General features: G+C 42.9%; 1 protein-coding gene across 1 annotated transcript in view; it reads right to left on the bottom strand.

The window, feature by feature from the left end:
* Positions 1-307: 307 nt before the first annotated feature.
* The window catches only part of LOC106562843 (protein SCAI), a 41,369-nt gene continuing 20,822 nt past the window's right edge, over positions 308-20,854 (bottom strand). The window contains exons 5-16 of the mRNA XM_014127888.2: positions 7,909-8,005; positions 7,516-7,614; positions 6,966-7,118; positions 6,762-6,863; positions 6,462-6,563; positions 4,631-4,709; positions 4,415-4,514; positions 3,878-3,959; positions 3,389-3,461; positions 993-1,166; positions 810-910; positions 308-673 (exon numbers count right to left, since the gene is read on the bottom strand). Coding sequence (XP_013983363.2) covers positions 524-673; positions 810-910; positions 993-1,166; positions 3,389-3,461; positions 3,878-3,959; positions 4,415-4,514; positions 4,631-4,709; positions 6,462-6,563; positions 6,762-6,863; positions 6,966-7,118; positions 7,516-7,614; positions 7,909-8,005 — 1,312 coding nt within the window. The 3' untranslated portion in view covers positions 308-523. The remainder of the gene's footprint in view (positions 674-809; positions 911-992; positions 1,167-3,388; positions 3,462-3,877; positions 3,960-4,414; positions 4,515-4,630; positions 4,710-6,461; positions 6,564-6,761; positions 6,864-6,965; positions 7,119-7,515; positions 7,615-7,908; positions 8,006-20,854) is intronic.

Raw genomic sequence — 20,854 nt, 5'->3', positions numbered from 1 at the left:
GACAGGTGTCTTTTATACAGGTAACAAACTGAGATTAGGAGCACTCCCTTTAAGAGTGTGCTCCTAATCTCAGCTCGTTACCTGTATAAAAGACACCTGGGAGCCAGAAATCTTTTTGATTGAGAGCGGGTCAAATACTTATTTCCCTCATTAAAATGCAAATCAATTAATAACATTTTTGACATGCGTTTTTCTGGATTTTTGTTGTTGTTATTCTGTCTCTCACTGTTCAAATAAACCTACCATTGAAATTATAGACTGATCATTTCTTTGTCAGTGGGCAAATGTACAAAATTATCAAGGGATCAAATACTTTTTTCCCTCACTGTACATTAGGTGGGGGAAATAGGGGGTCTTGGGTTCCAAAGAAACAGACACTATTGCAGTGTGTTCAACAAGTAACTTGATTACCTCTGAAAGATGATGAGGACTCTCCCCTGTGCGAGTGTGTATAGTGGTGGTCTGTGTGTCTGTAGTTGGTCTGTGTTTGTAAAGTTGTGGTGACTAGCTGGTCAGCTAAAAGTCAGTAGTTCACGTCCAGCGCTCCGTCCCAAAAGAGGTGCTGCACATCCAACATGGCAGCCAGCTCCAGAACGTGCTTCCACAGGAAGCTGCTCTCCACCGTATCCTGTTTAGGTAGCTGAGGGACCGATTCCGGGAAGCTCCTGGAGTCCTGCAAAAGGCAGACAAAGAGAGACGGATATTACATTTACCCCCAAATGATCATAACTTCTGTGAATAACTATGGGAGATGTGAATAACTATGGGAGATGTAACTAAGTAACAAGGGCACAGTAAAAACGATTTACCTGGAAGAGCTTGTGCATTCTCAGTGTAGCCGAGCAGAACACAAAGCGGATGAGTACCAATCGAAGGAACTCGTCACCGTAGAACTGTAGAAATGCTTGGTCTGTGAAGGAGAAATTCCACCGTTATGGTTGTGACATTTGCACTTAAAATGACAAAACGTATCACAGAATTAACAAAAGTACCTATAGCTCGTGAGCGTGAAATCATCTGGCCAATGTCACGGAACACCTTGCATAGAAACTCATCAGCCTTCTGCCACAATCCTTGGTTAAGGCTGCTCAGGCCACACACGGACAGGAAAGCCAGAAGGGGGCAGTACAGGAAGAGTGTGAAGAGGCTGCCACGCTGGGACTGGTCTGCGAGAAGAAGGAGACGGAGGGTGACAGAGATGAGGCATTTATACAACAGTCTTTCTCAGAACACCTACAAAAACAATGTCTCATCTCACATGGCTTATTCTGACCACACATTTCTAAACCAATCAATAAAATGTATTCAAAGATTTTTTTTTATAAGTAGGCCTAAACGAGGACAATGGCTGGTTTTAATAGGCCAACACATAGGAGAATCAACTGACGAGCTCTGAGAGCCATTTTCTAGGATAGTTTACACACTTTAATTGCAGACTTCAACAATGAAAGTAACTGACTGTTGCCTGTAACATGCTAATTAAGAGGAGTACTTGTCACTGTTCTAGCCGGCTACCACCCGGTATGCTACCCTGCACCTATGTACATAGTCATTGAACATTGGTCACTTTAATAAATGTTTACTTATTATTTTACCAACTTTATGTGTATAGAATGTATTCTAGTCATGGCTCATCTTATACAACTACTGCTGTACACACCTTTTCTATTCATATACTGTCCAAACTGTCTTTACACACCATTATACAGTATGTATATACAGTGCCTTCAGAAAGTATTCATACCACTTGACTTATTGCACATTTTGTTGTGTTACAGCCAGAATTCAAAATTGATTAAATATAAAAAATGTTCTCACCCATCTACACACACAATACCCCATAATGACAAAGTGAAAACATGTTTTCAGACATTTTTGCCAATTTATTGGAAATGAAATACAAAAATATCTCAGAAGTATTCACACCCCTGAGCCAATACATATTAGAATCACCTTTGGCAGCGATTACAGCTGTGAGTCTTTCTGGGTAAATCTAGGTGCTTTGGACACCTGGATTGTACAATATTCAAGCTCTGTCAAATATTTATTTATTTTTATTTAACCTTTATTTAACTAAGCAAGTCAGTAAAGAACAAATTCTCATTTACAATGACAGCCAAATCCTAACGACGCTGGGCCAATTGTGCGCCACTCTATGGGACTCCCAATCACGGCCGGTTGTGATACAGCCTGGAATCGAATATGAAGTCGATCATTGCCAGACAACCATTTTCAAGTCTTGCATAGATTTTCAAGCAGATTTAATTCAAAACTCCGCCACTCAGGAACATTCACGGTCTTCTTGGTAGGCAACTCCAGTGTAGGTTTGCCCTTGTGTTTTAGGTTATTGTCCACCTGAAAGGTGAATTCCTCTCCCAGTATCTGGTGGAAAGCAGACTGAACCAGATTATCCTCTAGCATTTTGCCTGTGATTTGCTCCATTCTGTGTATTTTTTATCCTGAAAAACTACTCAGTCCTTAACAATTATAAGCACACCCATAACATGATGCAGCTGCTACTATTCTTGAAATTGTGGAGAGTGGTACTCAGTAATGTGTTGTATTGGATTTTCCCCAAACATAACACTTTCTATTCAGGACAAAAAGTAAATTGCTTTGACACATTTTTTGCAGTATTACTTTAGTGCCTTGTAGCAAACAGGATGCATGTTTTTGAATATTTTTATTCTGTACAGGCTTCCTTTTCACTCTGTCAATTAGGTTAATATTATGGAGTAACTACAATGTTGTTGATCCATCCTCAGTTTTTTCCTATCACTGCCATTCAACTCTGTAACTGTTTTAGAGTCACCACTGGCCTCATGCTGAAATCGCTGAGTGGTTTCCTTCCTCTCCGGCAAAGGAGTTAGGAAGGTTGCTTATATCTTTGTAGTGACTGGGTGTACTGGGTGTACTGTAATTAATAACTTTACTAGGCTCGAATCGATATTTGATGTCTGCTTTACAAAAAAAAGCAGTTATTTACCATTGGAAAACCTCCCAGGTCTGTGGTTGTATCATTTTTAATTAATAAGTAAAACATTTGAACAATATAATTCCACTTTGATATTATGCGGTATTCTGTGTAGGTCAGTGACACCCCCCAAAATATGGAAAAGTCAAGGGATGTGAATAGTTTCTGAAGACATTGTATATTTATATTCCAGTGTCTGACATTGCTCGTTCTGATATTTCTTAGTTACTTTATTTTTCTGGATTATGTGTATATTATGTATTTATTTATTGATAGGTATTGCTGCACTGTTGGAGCTAGAAACACAAGCATTTTGCTGCATGTGAGACAACATCTGCAAATTTGTGTATTCGACCAATAAACTTATTTGATTTTGATTTGAGTACAAAGCTAAAATAATAGTGACAAACAAACCTTGCATGCTCTTTGGATAGACTGTGGGAGATAGAAGACACACCAGCGGCTGACCAAAGAGATTGGTGAAATTCTACATGGAGATACACAGCATTAGTAAGGATCACACCAGAGTGAATTCCCAAAAGGAATAGCCCACTTTTCCATAAATGCATCGTAAAATGAGTCAAACAAGTTGTTAACAAAAGGTGATCCCCTAAGTAAGCTCTACATGCCTTGTTCTCCATCTTGACTCCATATCTTGAATACTGGTGCTCCCCCAGCGTTGTGTTTTGGCACCTTGAATATTTTGTTTTTATACAACAACTAATAATAATAAGATGAAAATCCAGTGAACTACCATCAACCAATTTAAGTATGCTGATGAAAATCTTAATGAAAACAATTTGTTGAGTGTTTTGGCAATGTCTGAAAAGCGCCTCAAAATTACCATTTACCATCATCTTAACACATTTGTTTTTAATTGTGATGAATGTAATTCTCACCAACCTTATAGGCTGTGCTGTTGGAGGAGTCTACAATGACAAAGAGAGGCTTCCGGGTGAAAGGGAACAAGTCTCCAGGGTGAAGGCTAAGGCATACAGGAGTCAACAGTCATTGCATGTACACACACACACACACACACATGCTTTATCTTGGCCAGGTCGCAATTGTAAATGAGAACTTGTTCTCAACTTGCCTACCTGGTTAAATAAAGGTGAAATACATTTTTTTTTTAAATAGTACAAATGTAACAGTATAGCTTCCGTCCCTCTCCTCGCCCCTACCTGGGCTCGAACAAGGGACCCTCTGCACACATAGACAACAGCCACCCTCGAAGCATCGTTACCCATTGCGCCACAAAAGCCGCGGCCCTTGCATAGCAAGGGGAACAACAATTTCTGGCAAATATCGTAGAGTGTGTTTATAAATAACATGGGCTGTGCGAAAAGTTCAATGTACCTTTTTAAAGGCCAATACTGTACATGCATCTCATGTCTGCCAAACGTTAGAAAACATTGAGGACAGTCAGCGCCTGATCTTTACCAGTGCATCTCTTTTTGGGCTTGGTTCCTTTTCTGCACCGTCTCCGCGTTTACCACATCACGGTTCGTGTTGGTGAGGACTACTCCAAAGTCATATGGTCCTGATAGAAAGACAAAGTTAAATACATTTTTGGGAAGAAATTATCAGATTAATTTCAGCTCCTGCTTCAAGAAGCTGACCAGTGAGTGTGTGTGTGTTTACAAAATGCTGGTGTACCCTCATAATCCAAGCATCCAGTAGGGAAGACTCCAGTAGCTGAAAGATAGACGAGCAGCACACTGTTCACTGGCAACTCCTACAAAAAAACACAACTTCAAATCAGCCAATACCATCCTAAATGTTTTGAGCTTGGTCAAACCTACATTAATGTAATCAAAATATACATTTAAAGAAAAAAATCTATTTACAGTGTTAAATAAATGTGAGAACAATATTTTAGGAGAATTCTTTTTTCATTTTGGCTTTATAATAAGGTTGGTTTGCAACATGGAAAATAGTTGTGGAAATCTGTTGCATCTTAAATTGACTAAAAAAATCCACAATGCAATGCACTCTATGGGCTGACTGGCTAGCTAGCTAGCAAACGTAGCTACACATAATAATAGTGTAACGACCCTGGGTTTATAAGCGCGGAAATCGACTCTGCCGCTCGAGCATGATTTTGCGGCACAGTCGATAGCGCGCCGGACTTCGGGCTTGAAGGTCGAGGGTTCGAGACCTGCTCCCTACTGTTTCATTACAATACCAAAGACAATATTAGCATGTAATGTAGCTAGTTAGTGCAGTTTGTTTAGGTGATTTTAGAGCTATCAATTTAAGAGTCTACAATCTCACCATGTTCAACCTGCAGATCAATGTGCCTCACAGAGTGGAGTCTGACATTAGCAATGGCAGATATACTTTTGAGGAGATGGGAAACGTTGCCATTGCTACGTCAATGGGCTGTGCGGTGCATTCTGGGCGATTCTGGGACAAGTACCACTCTTCTTCAAGGCGCTCAAACCCAATATTAGCACACATTTCGTCAACAACAAGTACAACATTACAAATCTTTTCAGAGATGTGAGATAATTAACTTGCCATCTATAATACAGTATAGCTTTGAAATCGTGACATTACGTACTTTAAGGAAAATAGGCACGTTCCTCGATTAAAAGTAGCAACAATAAGCACTTGACTTTGAGAAGGGAATGCATGGCGATTAGCTTAATAACCGCGTGACGCAGCGTGACAAAGTGAACGCGATTGGTCAACAGTCTGCCGAGTGGGGCGTTAAACTTCCTTCATTCATTGGATTCCTATCTCCTTTCTATAACATCTCTGGCAACGACACCATGCAATGCACCCTGGACTAAAGAGGTAGACAAATAGCAAAAAAGTGCTAGACCCTCTGTTAAATTACACATTTCTCGAGGTAGGAATATCACTCGAATGAGCCATTGCTCATATTTTAGAGAATACATCTTCCCGAGTTATGACATCGGTCAGTATTGAAATCTGACATGTATGATAGACATTTTAGTGATCTAAAATTCATTTCCCTATTAATTTCCAGTGTAGTGAGAGCAAATTTATCACAATGCTACGTCACACCGGATGGATTTCTGCCTGCTTGAACGCCAATAACTCAGATACACATGAAAACATGAAATGACCCAGGGAATTGATAGAACCTTTCCTTCAATTTACATTTTGTTAAATTCTGATAGGATTCCATTAGGATGTACTCTAAAACAGGATATGTTGTTTCTTCTGTTCAGCGGTTACATTTCCATTGGGTAAGACTTGATTTGATGTAAAATTATCTCAGAGGTAAGCTAGACTGATCATTTTTTGCAGAAGACAGTACCACTAAATGGACTACATAAAAGCTACTGGCAATTTCCAAAAACCACCGGAGCTTAAAAAAGGCAGATACAGGTGGGGGTGATGAAAAATAGATTAAAAGTAGCAACAACTTTCTTCAGCTCAGCCAAGCATGGCTAAGCCGACAATAGGAACATGAAGGCAGAGCAGATTGGACGGGGGTAGTCAGATGGAGACTAACCTTAAAGGAGGCAGACAAAAAGGTGTAGAGCTGGCTGAACGTTGGCTTGTACAGCAGGTACTTGTGAGGGTTCTCTCTCTTGGCTGGCTTCTCGCTGGGTTCCTGTGAAGGAAGACATGGGGTAAGGGCCTGTGAAGGAAGAATGTGACTAAGCAGCTGTTTAAAGGACAGGTTTCATGCAGGGTTGCCAGCACTGCCTTTCGCCCGAAATCGCATGAGACTTTTACATTTGCAATATTCTGGATGTGTCGTTGTTCAAAAGACATTCATGTAATAAGCATTTTCAGTATTCCGCCTCACCAATGTTCCATGTTTAGATGTCGTTGTAGCCAGGTTGACTGGTTCCCGCTCCAAAGTTTGGAGAATGCGGAACATATCGATGGTTAGCTCACTGAACTTCACCTAACAAACACAAAATAATATAGTTTAGAATGTGGGTCTACAGACTGGTCTAGGGGATGTTTTAGGGCTGGGCTTTAGACTAGAATGTATGCGTTCAAACACCTGGTTGTTGCAGTTGCCAATGATTAGTGCATCTGCCAGGGTGAGCTGACCAACCACCATGCCCTGTTCCAACAGAGGCATGCCCCTCTCCTGTAGCCGATTGGATATGACGACCACAGTATTTTCATTGTTCAGCACCACAACTGGGTCTGCCTGCTCACAGAAACAAACACACACTTTACAATTGTATCATGCGCAGCTTCCCTTGTACTCCATTGTGCACACCATTCCAGTAGCACATGTGTGGTACACAATCTTTCACTCAAATTAAAGATTTACAGAAATGTACAATCATAATTTCCCCCCAAAATCCAGAATGAAATACAGTACTTCATGTTGAATAGGTTAGTCACTGGTGTATGTACTTTAGTAATGGTCGTTGGGCAACATCCTTCTTTTCAAATGTTTGCTGACCTGTGGTGGCCTCCTTTAAGTGCTGCTATATCCTTCATTCATAAGTTATGATGACATTTCCCCTTTCATAATAGGCAGTAGAAACAGAAGGTAAAAGGCATCAGGTGATTCAGTCGGTTATTCTTTGGGATCTGACCTGCACAAAAGCTGCCACTTCCTGTAAGACCAGATTCCATTCTAACTGATCTTCTGTGTTGAATCGCTGCGTATAGTCCTCAATTTCCTCTGACAGCTCCTACAGGAAGGGAGACAGATATTATGTACACAAATACACTAATGCATGTACAGTTTAAAAACTATTGCTGCTTGTAGGATCTTAAAGGAAATATATTTCAATTACAGTCAGAGGTTTACTAGAATAAACATTTCAGGCTGAAACTTGAGTTCTTTGTCCCTGTGTTTTCTGCACCCCACTTCATACAAAACCCCAATATAATAAAATACAAAATAAGGCCTAAATAAATACAAATAAGATTGAAGGGATTCAGAACTTCCTCTGGTTCTTGTTTATTTTTCTCAGGTTTCTTACCTTGACCAGCACTTTCACTAGGTCCATCTTGTTCAGAAGTAAACAAACTACAATGTAGCGGGCATAATACCGAAGTTTCTTCACTACCAATTCAGGCCTAACATGAGGGGCGGAGACAATAGAAGGAGAGTTGTGTTACAATCTAAGCAAAATACAGTGAGTCATCCCAGGTAAGCACAAAAACACACAAGTAAAATGTTTTGCACCAGGACTAAATTGATCTACATTTTGGAACATTCACTCTGTCATCAACAATTTTGTCACTGCAGGTATTCTACACTTACAGTGCATTTGGAAAGTATTCAAATCCCTTCACTTTTTACACATTTTGTTACAGCCTTATTCTTAAAAATATATAATTTCCCCCCTCATCAATTCTACACACACACATACACACACACAATATCCCATAATGACAAAGTAAAAACAGGTTTTTAGAAATTCTCGCTAATATTTTTTTTAAAGGACATCTCACACTTACATAAGTACTCAGACCCTTTACTCAGTACTTTGTTGAAGCACCTTTGGCAGTGATTACAGCCTTGAGTCTTCTTGGGTATGACGCTACAAACTTAGCACACCTGTATTTGGAGAGTGTGTCCAATTCTTCTCGGCAGATCCTATCCTCTCAAGCTCTGTCATGTTGAATGGAAAGCGTTGCTGCACAGGTATTTTCAGGTCTCTCCAGAGATGTTCCATCGGGTTCAAGTCCGGTCTTTGGCTTGGCCACTCAAGGCCATTCAGAGACTTGTCCCGAAGCCACTCCTGCGTTGACTTGGCTGTGTGCTTAGGGTTGATGTCCTGTTGAAGGTGAACCTTCGCCACAGTTGGAGATCCTGAGCGCTCTGGAGCAGGCTTTCATCAAGGATCTCTATACTTTGCACAGTTCATCTTTGCCTCGATCCTGGCTAGTCTCCCAATCCCTTCAGCTGAAAAACATCCCCACAGCATGATGCTGCCACCACCATGCTTCACCGTGGGGATGGTGCCAGGTTTCCTCCAGACGTGACGCTTGGCATTCAGTGGCAAAGTGTTCAATCTTAGTTTCAACAGACCAGAGAATCTTGTTTCTCATGGTCAGAGTCCTTTAAGGGCCCTTTGGTAAACTCTAAGTGGGCTGTCATGTGCCTTTTACTGAGGAGTGGCTTCCATCTGGCCACTCTACCATAAAGGCCTGATTGGTGGAGTGCTACAGAGATCGAGTTCAGGGAAGAGAGAGAGAGAGAGATACAGCTGCATGTAAGCTCTCACATTTCCAACATGTTTTTTACAAAAATATATATTTGGAGTTAGATAAACTTGAATTTTTTTGGAAGGGACATATACAGGATGCTACCCTCCACAGCATAACCTTCACTCCAGATCAAAACTCCAAACATACAACCTAATTTTGGACAAAATTACCTGGAAGGATTAATACTATCAAGGACACCATCCAACCTGGAACTGAGACAGACCAAATACAACTTCAATTAGCACTGAGGTGTGAAGTGAGAGGTGCCTTTGAGCCCAACAAATGGCAGGCTACCCAACCCAAATCCGGAGGCCTTGAAGCCTCCTCCCGCTGTTCAGAGACCATCCACTGGCATTTTCTACAAGAAATCTGCCTCCAGAAATAAAAGCTTCTCCCAAGTGGGTGTGACACCAACTCCCATTGCCTGCTGCACTGCAGCTTGGATTCCACCTGGCAATCTGTTCGTTGTCTGCCCTGGCTTGTCTCCCCGTCTGGTACATGAACTCCCACCACACTCCCCCCTCTCCTCTCGCTCTCCTCCAGCACACACGCACAGGTGGGGTGAGTGGTTCTGAACTTTCAATGGCTAGCCCCAAGTCATTATATAGCATTTCTTGTGCATTTTGCTATTTGCCTCATGACACCTGCATGCTTTGTTTACATTTACATTTTAGTCATTTAGCAGACGCTCTTATCCAGAGCGACTTACAAATTGGTGCATTCACCTATAATATCCAGTGGAACAACCACTTTACAATAGTGCATCTAAATCTTTTAAGGGGGGGGGTTAGAAGGATTACCTTATCCTATCCCAGGTATTCCTTGAAGAGGTGGGGTTTCAGGTGTCTCCGGAAGGTGGTGATTGACTCCGCTGTCCTGGCGTCGTGAGGGAGCTTGTTCCACCATTGGGGTGCCAGAGCAGCGAACAGTTTTGACTGGGCTGAGCGGGAACTGTGCTTCCTCAGAGGTAGGGAGGCGAGCAGGCCAGAGGTGGATGAACGCAGTGCCCTTGTTTGGGTGTAGGGCCTGATCAGAGCCTGAAGGTACGGAGGTGCCGTTCCCCTCACAGCTCCGTAGGCAAGCACCATGGTCTTGTAGCGGATGCGAGCTTCGACTGGAAGCCAGTGGAGAGAGCGGAGGAGCGGGGTGACGTGAGAGAACTTGGGAAGGTTGAACACCAGACGGGCTGCGGCGTTCTGGATGAGTTGTAGGGGTTTAATGGCACAGGCAGGGAGCCCAGCCAACAGCGAGTTGCAGTAATCCAGACGGGAGATGACAAGTGCCTGGATTAGGACCTGCGCCGCTTCCTGTGTGAGGCAGGGTCGTACTCTGCGAATGTTGTAGAGCATGAACCTACAGGATCGGGTCACCGCCTTGATGTTGGTGGAGAACGACAGGGTGTTGTCCAGGGTCACGCCAAGGCTCTTAGCACTCTGGGAGGAGGACACAAGGGAGTTGTCAACCGTGATGGCGAGATCATGGAACGGGCAGTCCTTCCCCGGGAGGAAGAGCAGCTCCGTCTTGCCGAGGTTCAGCTTGAGGTGGTGATCCGTCATCCACACTGATATGTCTGCCAGACATGCAGAGATGCGATTCGCCACCTGGTTGTCAGAAGGGGGAAAGGAGAAGATTAATTGTGTGTCATCTGCATAGCAATGATATGAGAGACCATGTGAGGATATGACAGAGCCAAGTGACTTGGTGTATAGCGAGAATAGGAGTGGGCCAAGAACAGAGCCCTGGGGGACACCAGTGGTGAGAGCACGTGGTGCGGAGACAGATTCTCGCCACGCCACCTGGTAGGAGCGACCTGTCAGGTAGGACGCAATCCAAGCGTGCGCGGTGCCAGAGATGCCCAACTCGGAGAGGGTGGAGAGGAGGATCTGATGGTTCACAGTATCAAAGGCAGCAGATAGGTCTAGAAGGATGAGAGCAGAGGAGAGAGAGTTAGCTTTAGCAGTGCGGAGAGCCTCCGTGACACAGAGAAGAGCAGTCTCAGTTGAATGCCCAGTCTTGAAACCTGACTGATTAGGATCAAGAAGGTCATTCTGAGAGAGATAGCAAGAGAGCTGGCCAAGCACGGCGCGTTCAAGAGTTTTGGAGAGAAAGGAAAGAAGGGATACTGGCCTGTAGTTGTTGACATCGGAGGGATCGAGTGTAGGTTTTTTCAGAAGGGGTGCAACTCTCGCTCTCTTGAAGACGGAAGGGACGTAGCCAGCGGTCAAGGATGCGTTGATGAGCGAGGTGAGGTAGGGGAGAAGGTCTCCGGAAATGGTCTGGAGAAGAGAGGAGGGGATAGGGTCAAGTGGGCAGGTTGTTGGGCGGCCGGCCGTCACAAGACGCGAGATTTCATCTGGAGAGAGAGGGGAGAAAGAGGTCAAAGCACAGGGTAGGGCAGTGTGAGCAGGACCAGCAGTGTCGTTTGACTTAGCAAACGAGGATCGGATGTCGTCAACCTTCTTTTCAAAATGGTTGACGAAGTCATCCGAACGTTCTTGTTTACTGACTAGCCCTGATGCTCCTCCCTCTTTTTCCCCTGCCCCGCTACATATGTTCTCCCTGCAGGAGGTCACTGAGTCCAAGGTGCTAAAGGAGCTTCTTAAACTTGACTCCAAAATGACATCTGGGTCAGATGGTTTAGACCCTTTATTCTTTAAAGGTTGCTGCCCCTATCATCGCCAAGGTTATCTCTGACCTTTTTAACCCATCTCTCCTCTCTGGGGAGAGACAGCCTCCCATTGCTTGGAAGGCAGCCACAGTTCATCCATTATTTAAAAGGGGGAGATCAAGCTGATCCTAACTGTTATATGCCTATTTCTATTTTGCCCTGTTTATCAAAAGTGTTGGAAAGAACTTGTCAATAATCAACTGACTGGCTTACTTGATGTCTATAGTATTGTCTCTAGTATGCAATCTGGTTTCTGCTCAGGTTATGGATGTGTCACTGCAACCTTAAAGGTCCTCAATGATGTCACCATTGCCCTTGATTCTAAGCAATGTTGTGCTGCTATTTTTATTGACTTGGCCAAAGCTTTTTGATACAGTAGACCATTCCATTCTTGTTGGCCGGCTAAGGAGTATTGGTGTCTCTGAGGGGTCTTTGGCCTGGTTTGCTAACTACCTCTCTCAAAGAGTGCAGTGTATAAAGCAGGGATGCAAACTGGTGAGGGCCCAAAAAGGTGACACATTTTCTTTGCACTGAAACACACAAAACATCCCTGCTAAGGGGATTTTTATTTTAAATCAGCTTTAAAATTCAGATTTCTAGTGACTTTTAGGCTGAATCCCTTCTTGAAATGCAGGTTAACTGTGTACTAATTAAACAACAAAGAATATGATCTACATGATCAGTCTCTGTTTGTAAAATAAAAAGTGGTTAATGTGAACCTAACTCATAGCTAAACATTTTAAGGAAAACAATCCAATGTTATTTCAAATCAAACCAAATTTTATTTGTCACATGCGCCAAATACAACAGGTGTAGATCTTACAGTGAAATGCTTACTTACAAGCCCTAACCAACAATGCAATTAAAAAAGAAATAATAATAACAATATGAAATAAAAGTAACAAATAATTAAAGAGCAGCAGTAAAATAACAATAGCGAGGCTAGGCTATATTACGGGGGTACCTGTACAGAGTCAATGTGGGGGCACCAGTTAGTCAAGGTAATTGAGGTAATATGTACATGTAGGTAGAGTTACTAAAGTGACTATGCATAGATAATAAGAGTGTAGCAGCAGTGTAAAGGGGGTGGGGGCAATGCAAATAGTCTGGTTAGTCATCTGATTAGATGTTCAGGAGTCTTATGGCTTGAGGGTAGAAGCTGTTTAGAAGCCTCATGGACCTAGACTTGGCGCTCCGGTACCGCTTGCCATGCGGTAGCAGAGAGAACAGTCAATGACTAGCGTGGCTGGAGTCTGACCATGTTTAGGGCGTTCCTCTGACACCGCCTGGTAAATAGGTCCTGGATGGCAGGAAGCTTGGCCCCAGTGATGTACTGGGCCGTTAGGACTATTACAGACTCAGACAGGGAGAGGAGGAAAATGTCAGTGAAGATTCTTGCTAGGTCAGCACATGCTCGGAGTACACGTCCCGGTAATCCGTCTGGCCCTGCGGCCTTGTGAATGTTGACCTATTAAAGGTCTTACTCACATCGGCTGCGGAGAGCGTGATCACACAGTCGTCCGGAACAGCTGATGCTCTCATGCATGTTTCAGTGTTATTTGCCTCGAAGCGAGCATAGAAGTAATTTAGCTCATCTGGTAGGCTCGTGTCACTGGGCAGCTCTCTGCTGTGCTTCCCTTTGTAATCTGTAATAGTTTGCAAGCCCTGCCACATCCAACAAGCGTCGGAGCCAGTGTAGTAGGATTCGATCTTAGCCCTGTATTGATGCTTTGCCTGTTTGATGGTTCGTCGGAGGGCATAGCGGGATTTATTATAAGCTTCCGGGTTGGAGTCCCACTCCTTGAAAGCGGCAGCTCTACCCTTTAGCTCAGTGCGGATGTTGCCTGTAATCCATTGCTTCTGGTTGGGGATGTACGTACAGTCACTGTGGGCTATAGATGAAGCCAGTGACTGACGTGGTGTACTCCTTAATGCCATCGGAAGAATCCCAGAACATATTTCAGTCTGTGCTAGCAAAACAGTCCTGTAGCTTAGCATCTGCTTCATCTGACCGCTTTTTTATTGACTGAGTCACTGGTGCTTCCTCCTTTAATTTTTGCTTGTAATGAGGAATCAGGAGGATATAATTATGGTCAGATTTGCCAAATGGAGGGCAATGGAGAGCTTTGTCCGTCTCTGTGTGTGGAGTAAAGGTGGTCTAGAGTTTTTTTTCCCTCTGGTTGCACATTTAAACTTTCTGGGCTAGGGGGCAGTATTTTCATGGCCGGATAAAAAACGTACCCGATTTAAACTGGTTACTACTCTTGCCCAGAAACGAGAATATGCATAGTATTAGTAGATTTGGATAGAAAACACTCTAAAGTTTCTAAAACTGTTTGAATGGTGTCTGTGAGTATAACAGAACTCATATGGCAGGCAAAAACCTGAGAAGATTCCAAGCAGGAAGTGCCCTGTCTGCGATTTTGTAGTTCTGATTTTGCTTGTTTATCGAAACTACAGTATCCGTGGGGTATGTTGCACTTTCTAAGGATTCCATTGGCTCTCTAAAGCCGCCAGAAAGTGGATTGGGGCGTCACCTGTAGCTGGGCAAAGTATAGTAACTCAGTTTGTCAGTGGTCTGCCTGAGGACAAAGGGAATGGAAATGCTCATTCACGAGACCTCGCCATTTTTTCTTTCCCTCTTTGAATGAATACAACATTGTCCGGTTGGAATATTATCGCTATTTTACGAGAAAAATAGCATAAAAATTGATTTTAAACAGCGTTTGACATGCTTCTAAGTACGGTAATGGAACATTTAGAATTTTTTTGTGTCAATATGCGCTCGCGCGTTACCTTTTGGATATTGACCTGAACGCACAAACAAAACGGAGATATTTGCACATAACTATGGATTATTTGGAACAAAAACAACATTTGTTGTGGAAGCAGCAGTCCTGGGAGTGCATTCTGACGAAGGTAATCCAATTTTTCTAATAGTAATTCTGAGTTTAGTGAGCCCCAACGTTGGCGGGTGTCTGAATAGCTAGCCTTGATGGCCGAGCTATGTACTCAGAATATTGCAAAATGTGCTTTCGCCGAAAAGCTATTTTAAAATCTGACACCGCGATTGCATAAAGGAGTTCTGTATCTATAATTCTTAAAATAATTGTTATGTATTTTGTGAACGTTTATGCTGAGTAATTTAGTAAATTCACCGGAAGTTTTCGGTGTGTATACTAGTTCTAAACATCACATGCTAATGTAAAAAGCTGGTTTTTATATAAATATGAACTTGATTGAACAAAACATGCATGTATTGTATAACATAATGTCCTAGGAGTGTCATCTGATGAAGATCATCAAAGGTTAGTGCTGCATTTAGCTGTGTTTTGAGTTTTTGTGACATATATGCTTGCTTGAAAAATGGCTGTGTGGTTATTTCTGGCTATGTACTCTCCTAACATAATGTAATGTTTTGCTTTCGCTGTAAAGCCTTTTTGAAATCGGACAATGTGGTTAGATTAACGAGAGTCTTATCTTTCAAATGGTGTAAAATAGTCGTATGTTTGAAATATTGAAATTATAGCATTTTTGAGGTTTTGAATTTCACGCCACGCTCTACCACTGGCTGTTGAATAGAGTGGGACGCTCACGTCCCACCTAGCCCAGAGAAGTTAACATGCTGGTGGAAATTTGGTAAAAGGATTTAAAGTTTCCCTGCATTAAAGTCCCCAGCCACTAGGAGCGTTTTCCTGTTTGCTTATGACGGTATACAGCTCAATAAGTGTGGTCTTAGTGCAAGCATCGGTCTGTGGTGGTATGTAGACAGCTACGAAAAAAACGGATAAAAACTAGGTAGATAGTGTGGTCTACAGCTTATCATGAGTCTACCTACGGCGATCAAAACCTCAAGACTTCCTTAGATATCGTGCACTAGCTGTTGTTTACAAATATACATAGACCGCCACCCCTTTTCTTACCAGAGGCTGCTGTTCTATCCTGCCGATACGGTGTAAAACCCGCCAGCTGTATGTTGTTCATGTCATCGTTCAGCAACAACTCAGTGAAACATAAGATATTACAGTTAATGTCCCGTTGGTAGTTTTATCTTGCTCGTAAGTCATCCATTTTATTTTCCAATGATTGCATGTTTGCCAATAGAACGCCATGGCAGTGGAGGTTTACTCACTCGCCTACGAATTCTCAGAAGGCAGCCCAACATCCTCCCCTTTTTCTCCGTTGTCTTCTCTTCACGCAAATGACGGGGATTTGGGCCTGTTCCCAGGAAAGCAGTATATCCTTCACATCGGACTCGTCAGACTCGTTAAAGGAAAAAGCTTCTACCAGTTCGTAGTGAGTAATAGCTGTTCTGATGTCCAGAAGTTATTTTTGGTCATAAGAGATGGTAGCAGCAACATTATGTACAAAATATGTTTAAAAAAAAGTTACAAACAACGCAAAAAAACAAACAAAATAACACAGTTGGTTAGGAGCACGTAAAACTTCAGCCATCCTCTCCGGCGCCATTCTATCATGTTCTATTTGTTTCCTAGACTTTACTGCAAATGACACTGAAGTCCACAGAATAAACAATACATTAATATTTTATACTGGTTTATGTAGTCGAGTCAATATAATGCCACATACATTTTAGGTCAATATTTCTCAAAGGATGGAGTTATTTCCAGATATTCTGGAAAGTTAGCTAGCTAACTCATTGATCCAGCTTTCAGGAACAGTCCCTCTGATGCTGTACTGCCCAACAGAACAGAAAATCAATAGGTTATACATTTCAGAGGGGAAGTTAAACAAAACCCAAATAGAACTCTCCTTTCCAATACCCACATACATTTTCACAACACTTTCTTTTAAAAATATATGAATTGCTAACATAAAAACATAGTCCATAAAATTAAGGTAAATGGTGGCAGAAAACAGGCCTCAGATGCCGCGTCCTAGGCCCGGAACAATCTGGGATTTATTTGACAAAGGGAGAGTACTGGAGGGAAGGATAGGGCTGGGTAGAGGGTTTTCCCCTACTTCTTTTTCTTAGCCTGGACAAGTATTTCAAGTGGCCACTTGTGCTGTTTTGCAGCATGCTTGAGCCTAGCCCTCTTCTCCTTTCAGCTGCCGCCCTCTTGCTCTCCTGAGCACTTCCAGATGGCTGACAGCCATACTCGAGATGTCGTCTTCGGTCTTCCAGCAGACTCTGCTGCCACTGTGTCTTGTCTACTGCTCCTGCTGACCTGATGTTTCTGCAGAGCCTTTGGTCCACCTCCCCAAACCTTGCATCCTCCTGTTTAAACATCTCCACTGTGGTCTTCTGTCTGGACTGCAGGGTGTACTTCACAGTCTGCATTGCATTGAACGTTGAGATGTTCATGTTGGGGCTTCGTGTGTCAATGATGTCGTTCATCCAGCTAAACAAAGACTCAACCCTGGTACCATGAAAGACGGAAAGGGCACCTTTCACCACATTACCCAGGGCTGGATACTTCAGTGTCTGGGCCAAGACATGAGCCCACCACTCCACCATGTCATCTTCCTCCGTGAAGCTGGCCAGGCATGGATCAATGTTGTATCACATGATCTCCTGATGGAGATCACTGCTGGCTGGTGAGAGGTGGCCCAACATTGCGCTCAGCTTCTTCAACTGGATCGCTGCCTGCGAGTGGCCTCTCAAAATCGTGTCCAGAGTAGAAGGTGACGTCAGTGTGTGACTTTACAAGGGCAACTTCTTCTGCATGTAAAGTGCAGAGGTGGTGTAGGCTTTGGTGACCTGTTCCATGAAAGACTTCAGCAGCTGAAATATGGAACACCACAAAACTGACAATTACTACATGTTTTGAAACAATGACAAAAAAGATATCAACATATTAAATGTAATTTAAATTGCAGGGTACTAACAGCATGATTAGGATTCCTGGTTATGAATCCATCTGCTTCCCACACCACATACATCTCCCTGGCAGACAGCAGCATCTTCTCCTGAAGTACCATCACTCCCATAGTCTTGGGTGACACTTTAGTTATGTATTCTGCTTTGACGAAGCAAGAAAAAAGCTGAAAAGTGTCAAGCTGTTTGTCGTGGAGCTTATGTACCAACGTCTGGCTACCCTGTGAATGTAAAACAACTGTTGTGAAATACAATATTGTATATACAAGTATAGCCAACAGTCGCAGATAGAAAATACCCACCTGAAAAACCATTTAGTCCTCCTTCAGGATAGCCAGTACACCCACGTAAATGCTGAGTTGTAGGTCACTTGTAGTGCCCTCATGCCACACCTTCCTGGTCACCCTCTTCCATCGGACTTTTACTTTTTTTTAAAACTTTTACTTTCATGCCTGTGAAAACAGAATCAGTAAGTTAATTGTCAATAAGGTACATTTTGCTCATCACTGGTAACCATGATGTACACAAACTCAATACTAAGCTTAACATAGAACTAGTGATGACCTTCACCTTTTCTGTTGAGGTCCTCGTGCAAAGACATGCTCCGCGCTTGTGCCTTCTCGCTCACGTGGTGTTCTTTATAAATGTGTTCCAGTGGGTCCTTGTACAGCTCCTGGTCTTTGTTGCTCAGGAACCCGTAGTACAGGGCCTTGTAAGCCGGCAGCATTCTGTGTGTCAAATGCTGACATATGTAGACAACCAGCGATGGGACACAAACCTCTGAGGATTGTAGGCAGGGATGTTCAGGTACTGGCATATCTCCTTGAGGTACATCACCTGACAAAAAGAGACTATGAAATAATGTATTTCCATATACTGCCCCTTTAAGGTAGGATTGCACAGAAATAAGATAGATTTGGAATAAATTCAGTATTCAGATGAATTAATGAATCAAATGAATAAAGACTTCATTCATTACATACATTGAGTGATAAGTAAATACCAAACATTCAAATATACTTTTTACTTGATCTGGAGACCACTGATGATCAGTGTGCAGATCATTGAAGAGCTGCTCAAGGGCACTGCAAACTTCTTTGCCGCATTGTGGATGTGATGACAGGAGTCTCCATTAACGTCGAGCAGGGTTGGACATTGCATCTGACGGATCCTTGTCTCGATGCCGGTCTTGCTATCTCTCAAGACCCTACAAGAATCCATCATCATGCTCACCAGAATTTTCCATGGGATGTTATCGTTGAAGAAGTTGCAGAGTGCCCTCTCCAAGCTGACGGTATTCACCTTGATGACCTCCAGGGACCCCAAGTGCTCCACTACCACCTTCCTCATGTCATCATGGTAGTAGCTTACCAGCATGGAGAGGACCTTCAAATCAAACCAAATAAAATCAGGATTTATTTGTCAAATGCACAGTAAACATATGTTGACTGGACAATGAAATGCTTGTTCCTTGAGCTCTCCAACAATGTAAGATAAGAGAAGATTAAAACATGATAAAAGTAGTGCAAATAGAGTAGAGACTATAGAATGGCAAATAGATATAAGAAAGCAATAATTAAATATGAGAACAACCTTCTTGTTGCTGTTAGATGTGCTCTCATCCAAGTAAAAAAAAAAGGGAAACCTGCTCAGGTTTGAGAAGGTCCTTTTGGAGAAGGTCCGCACTAGGCCATGGACCATCTTGTAGGATGTCACTGTTGTTGAGAGCTTCATCCTCTCCAAAGCCACCTTGTCAATGGCAAGATTTTGCGCTAGCTCAACGATTACTGGAGCAATAGCGAAGGGGAGGGAATGCTCTGCTAGGACACCAAGGACCATAGCCTAGAAGACACAAACTATGAAATTAACTAAAAGTAGGCACACTACATACCGTTTTATCTTGTGTAAATTGCTCAACAGTGCTTATTTCACCTATACTAACAGTTTGCCTGACATGTGCTATGCTGACTTCTCAAATAGTGATGCTGCTGACCTAACACACCTACCACTGCATTTGCTATGCGGTCCATAGGGGGAACGGGAAGCTGAGCCTGTTGATCCCTAATCTTCTCTGGCCCCCGGTGGAATGGTGCTGGTGGTGTCTCCCTGGTCTCCTACACTGCACGTTGTTATTACATTGTACACTTTCTGCCTGTGTACATCTGTTCTACAATGTTGGCACAATTTCACTCTTTCAGGCAGAGTACACCTGGCATACCCCTTTTTATCCACTGTATTGAAAAAGTGAGAAAGAGGGAAAGTTCTTTTCACCTCTATAGTGACACCCAGTTTAAACCAGGCCCAGCTCCAGCTACACTTAATCCCTGAATCCACTTGTTTAACAAACAACGCCTCATCTTCACCTAACTCTCTCATTCTGAAAATTAACCACTGAGGGAAAACATTAAGTCGTTAGCTGTCTATGAACTAAGTACTAACTATCTAGTTAACATTTCTCACAGATTTCCATCAGGGTCCAGTGAGCAACTAACAACGTTATAGCTTGAGGAACGTTAAGGAGTCGTATACCAGTTAATACTATAGCTAATGTTAGCTCATCTGATGTTGTAACTTTAGCTAGCTAGCTAGCTAGCTAAAGCTAGCTGTCTGACTTTGTTAGCCAGCTAATTTTCACACCATAAACTCAATTATTTTATCAGCTCATTAAGTACACTTTATCACCTTCTCACCTCCGCCGGCAGGCTTCTCAACAACCTCTTCGTCCTCGCTTCTGCTGTAACTGGCAAACTGCTTTTCCACTCTCCGCGGTCTTTCCAGAGGGTGCTCTGATGCTGTAACTAGTAAGTTGGTCGCCTCTTCGCTCTTCAGTCGCATGCTGCATTTTGTAATTTGTTAACGATTGGCTGAGCCTTCGATACAGCCAGTATTGCTCCAAACACGCATCACCCCCCCCAAAACTTTTCTCATCTGAACGATTTTGGATTCAAAATGTGAATTTCGCAGAAAAGTGACTAGTTTGCATCCCTGATAAAGTCAGAACACTGCCTGTCACTAAGGGTGTAGCCCAAGGCTTGATCCTAGGCCCCACGGTCTTCTCAATTTACATCAACAAAGCTCAGGCAGTAGGAAGCTCTCTCATCCATTTATATGCAGATGATGCCATCTCATACTCAGCTGGCCCCTCCCGGATTTTGGGTTAAACACTCTACAATAAAGCTTTCTTAGTGTCCAACAAGCTTTCTCT

The sequence above is a fragment of the Salmo salar genome, chromosome ssa11, assembly GCF_905237065.1.
Source record: "Salmo salar chromosome ssa11, Ssal_v3.1, whole genome shotgun sequence".
Classification (NCBI taxonomy): Eukaryota; Metazoa; Chordata; class Actinopteri; order Salmoniformes; family Salmonidae; genus Salmo; species Salmo salar.
Note: the sequence above shows the minus strand (reverse complement) of the source record. Positions and strands in the feature narration are given on the sequence as shown.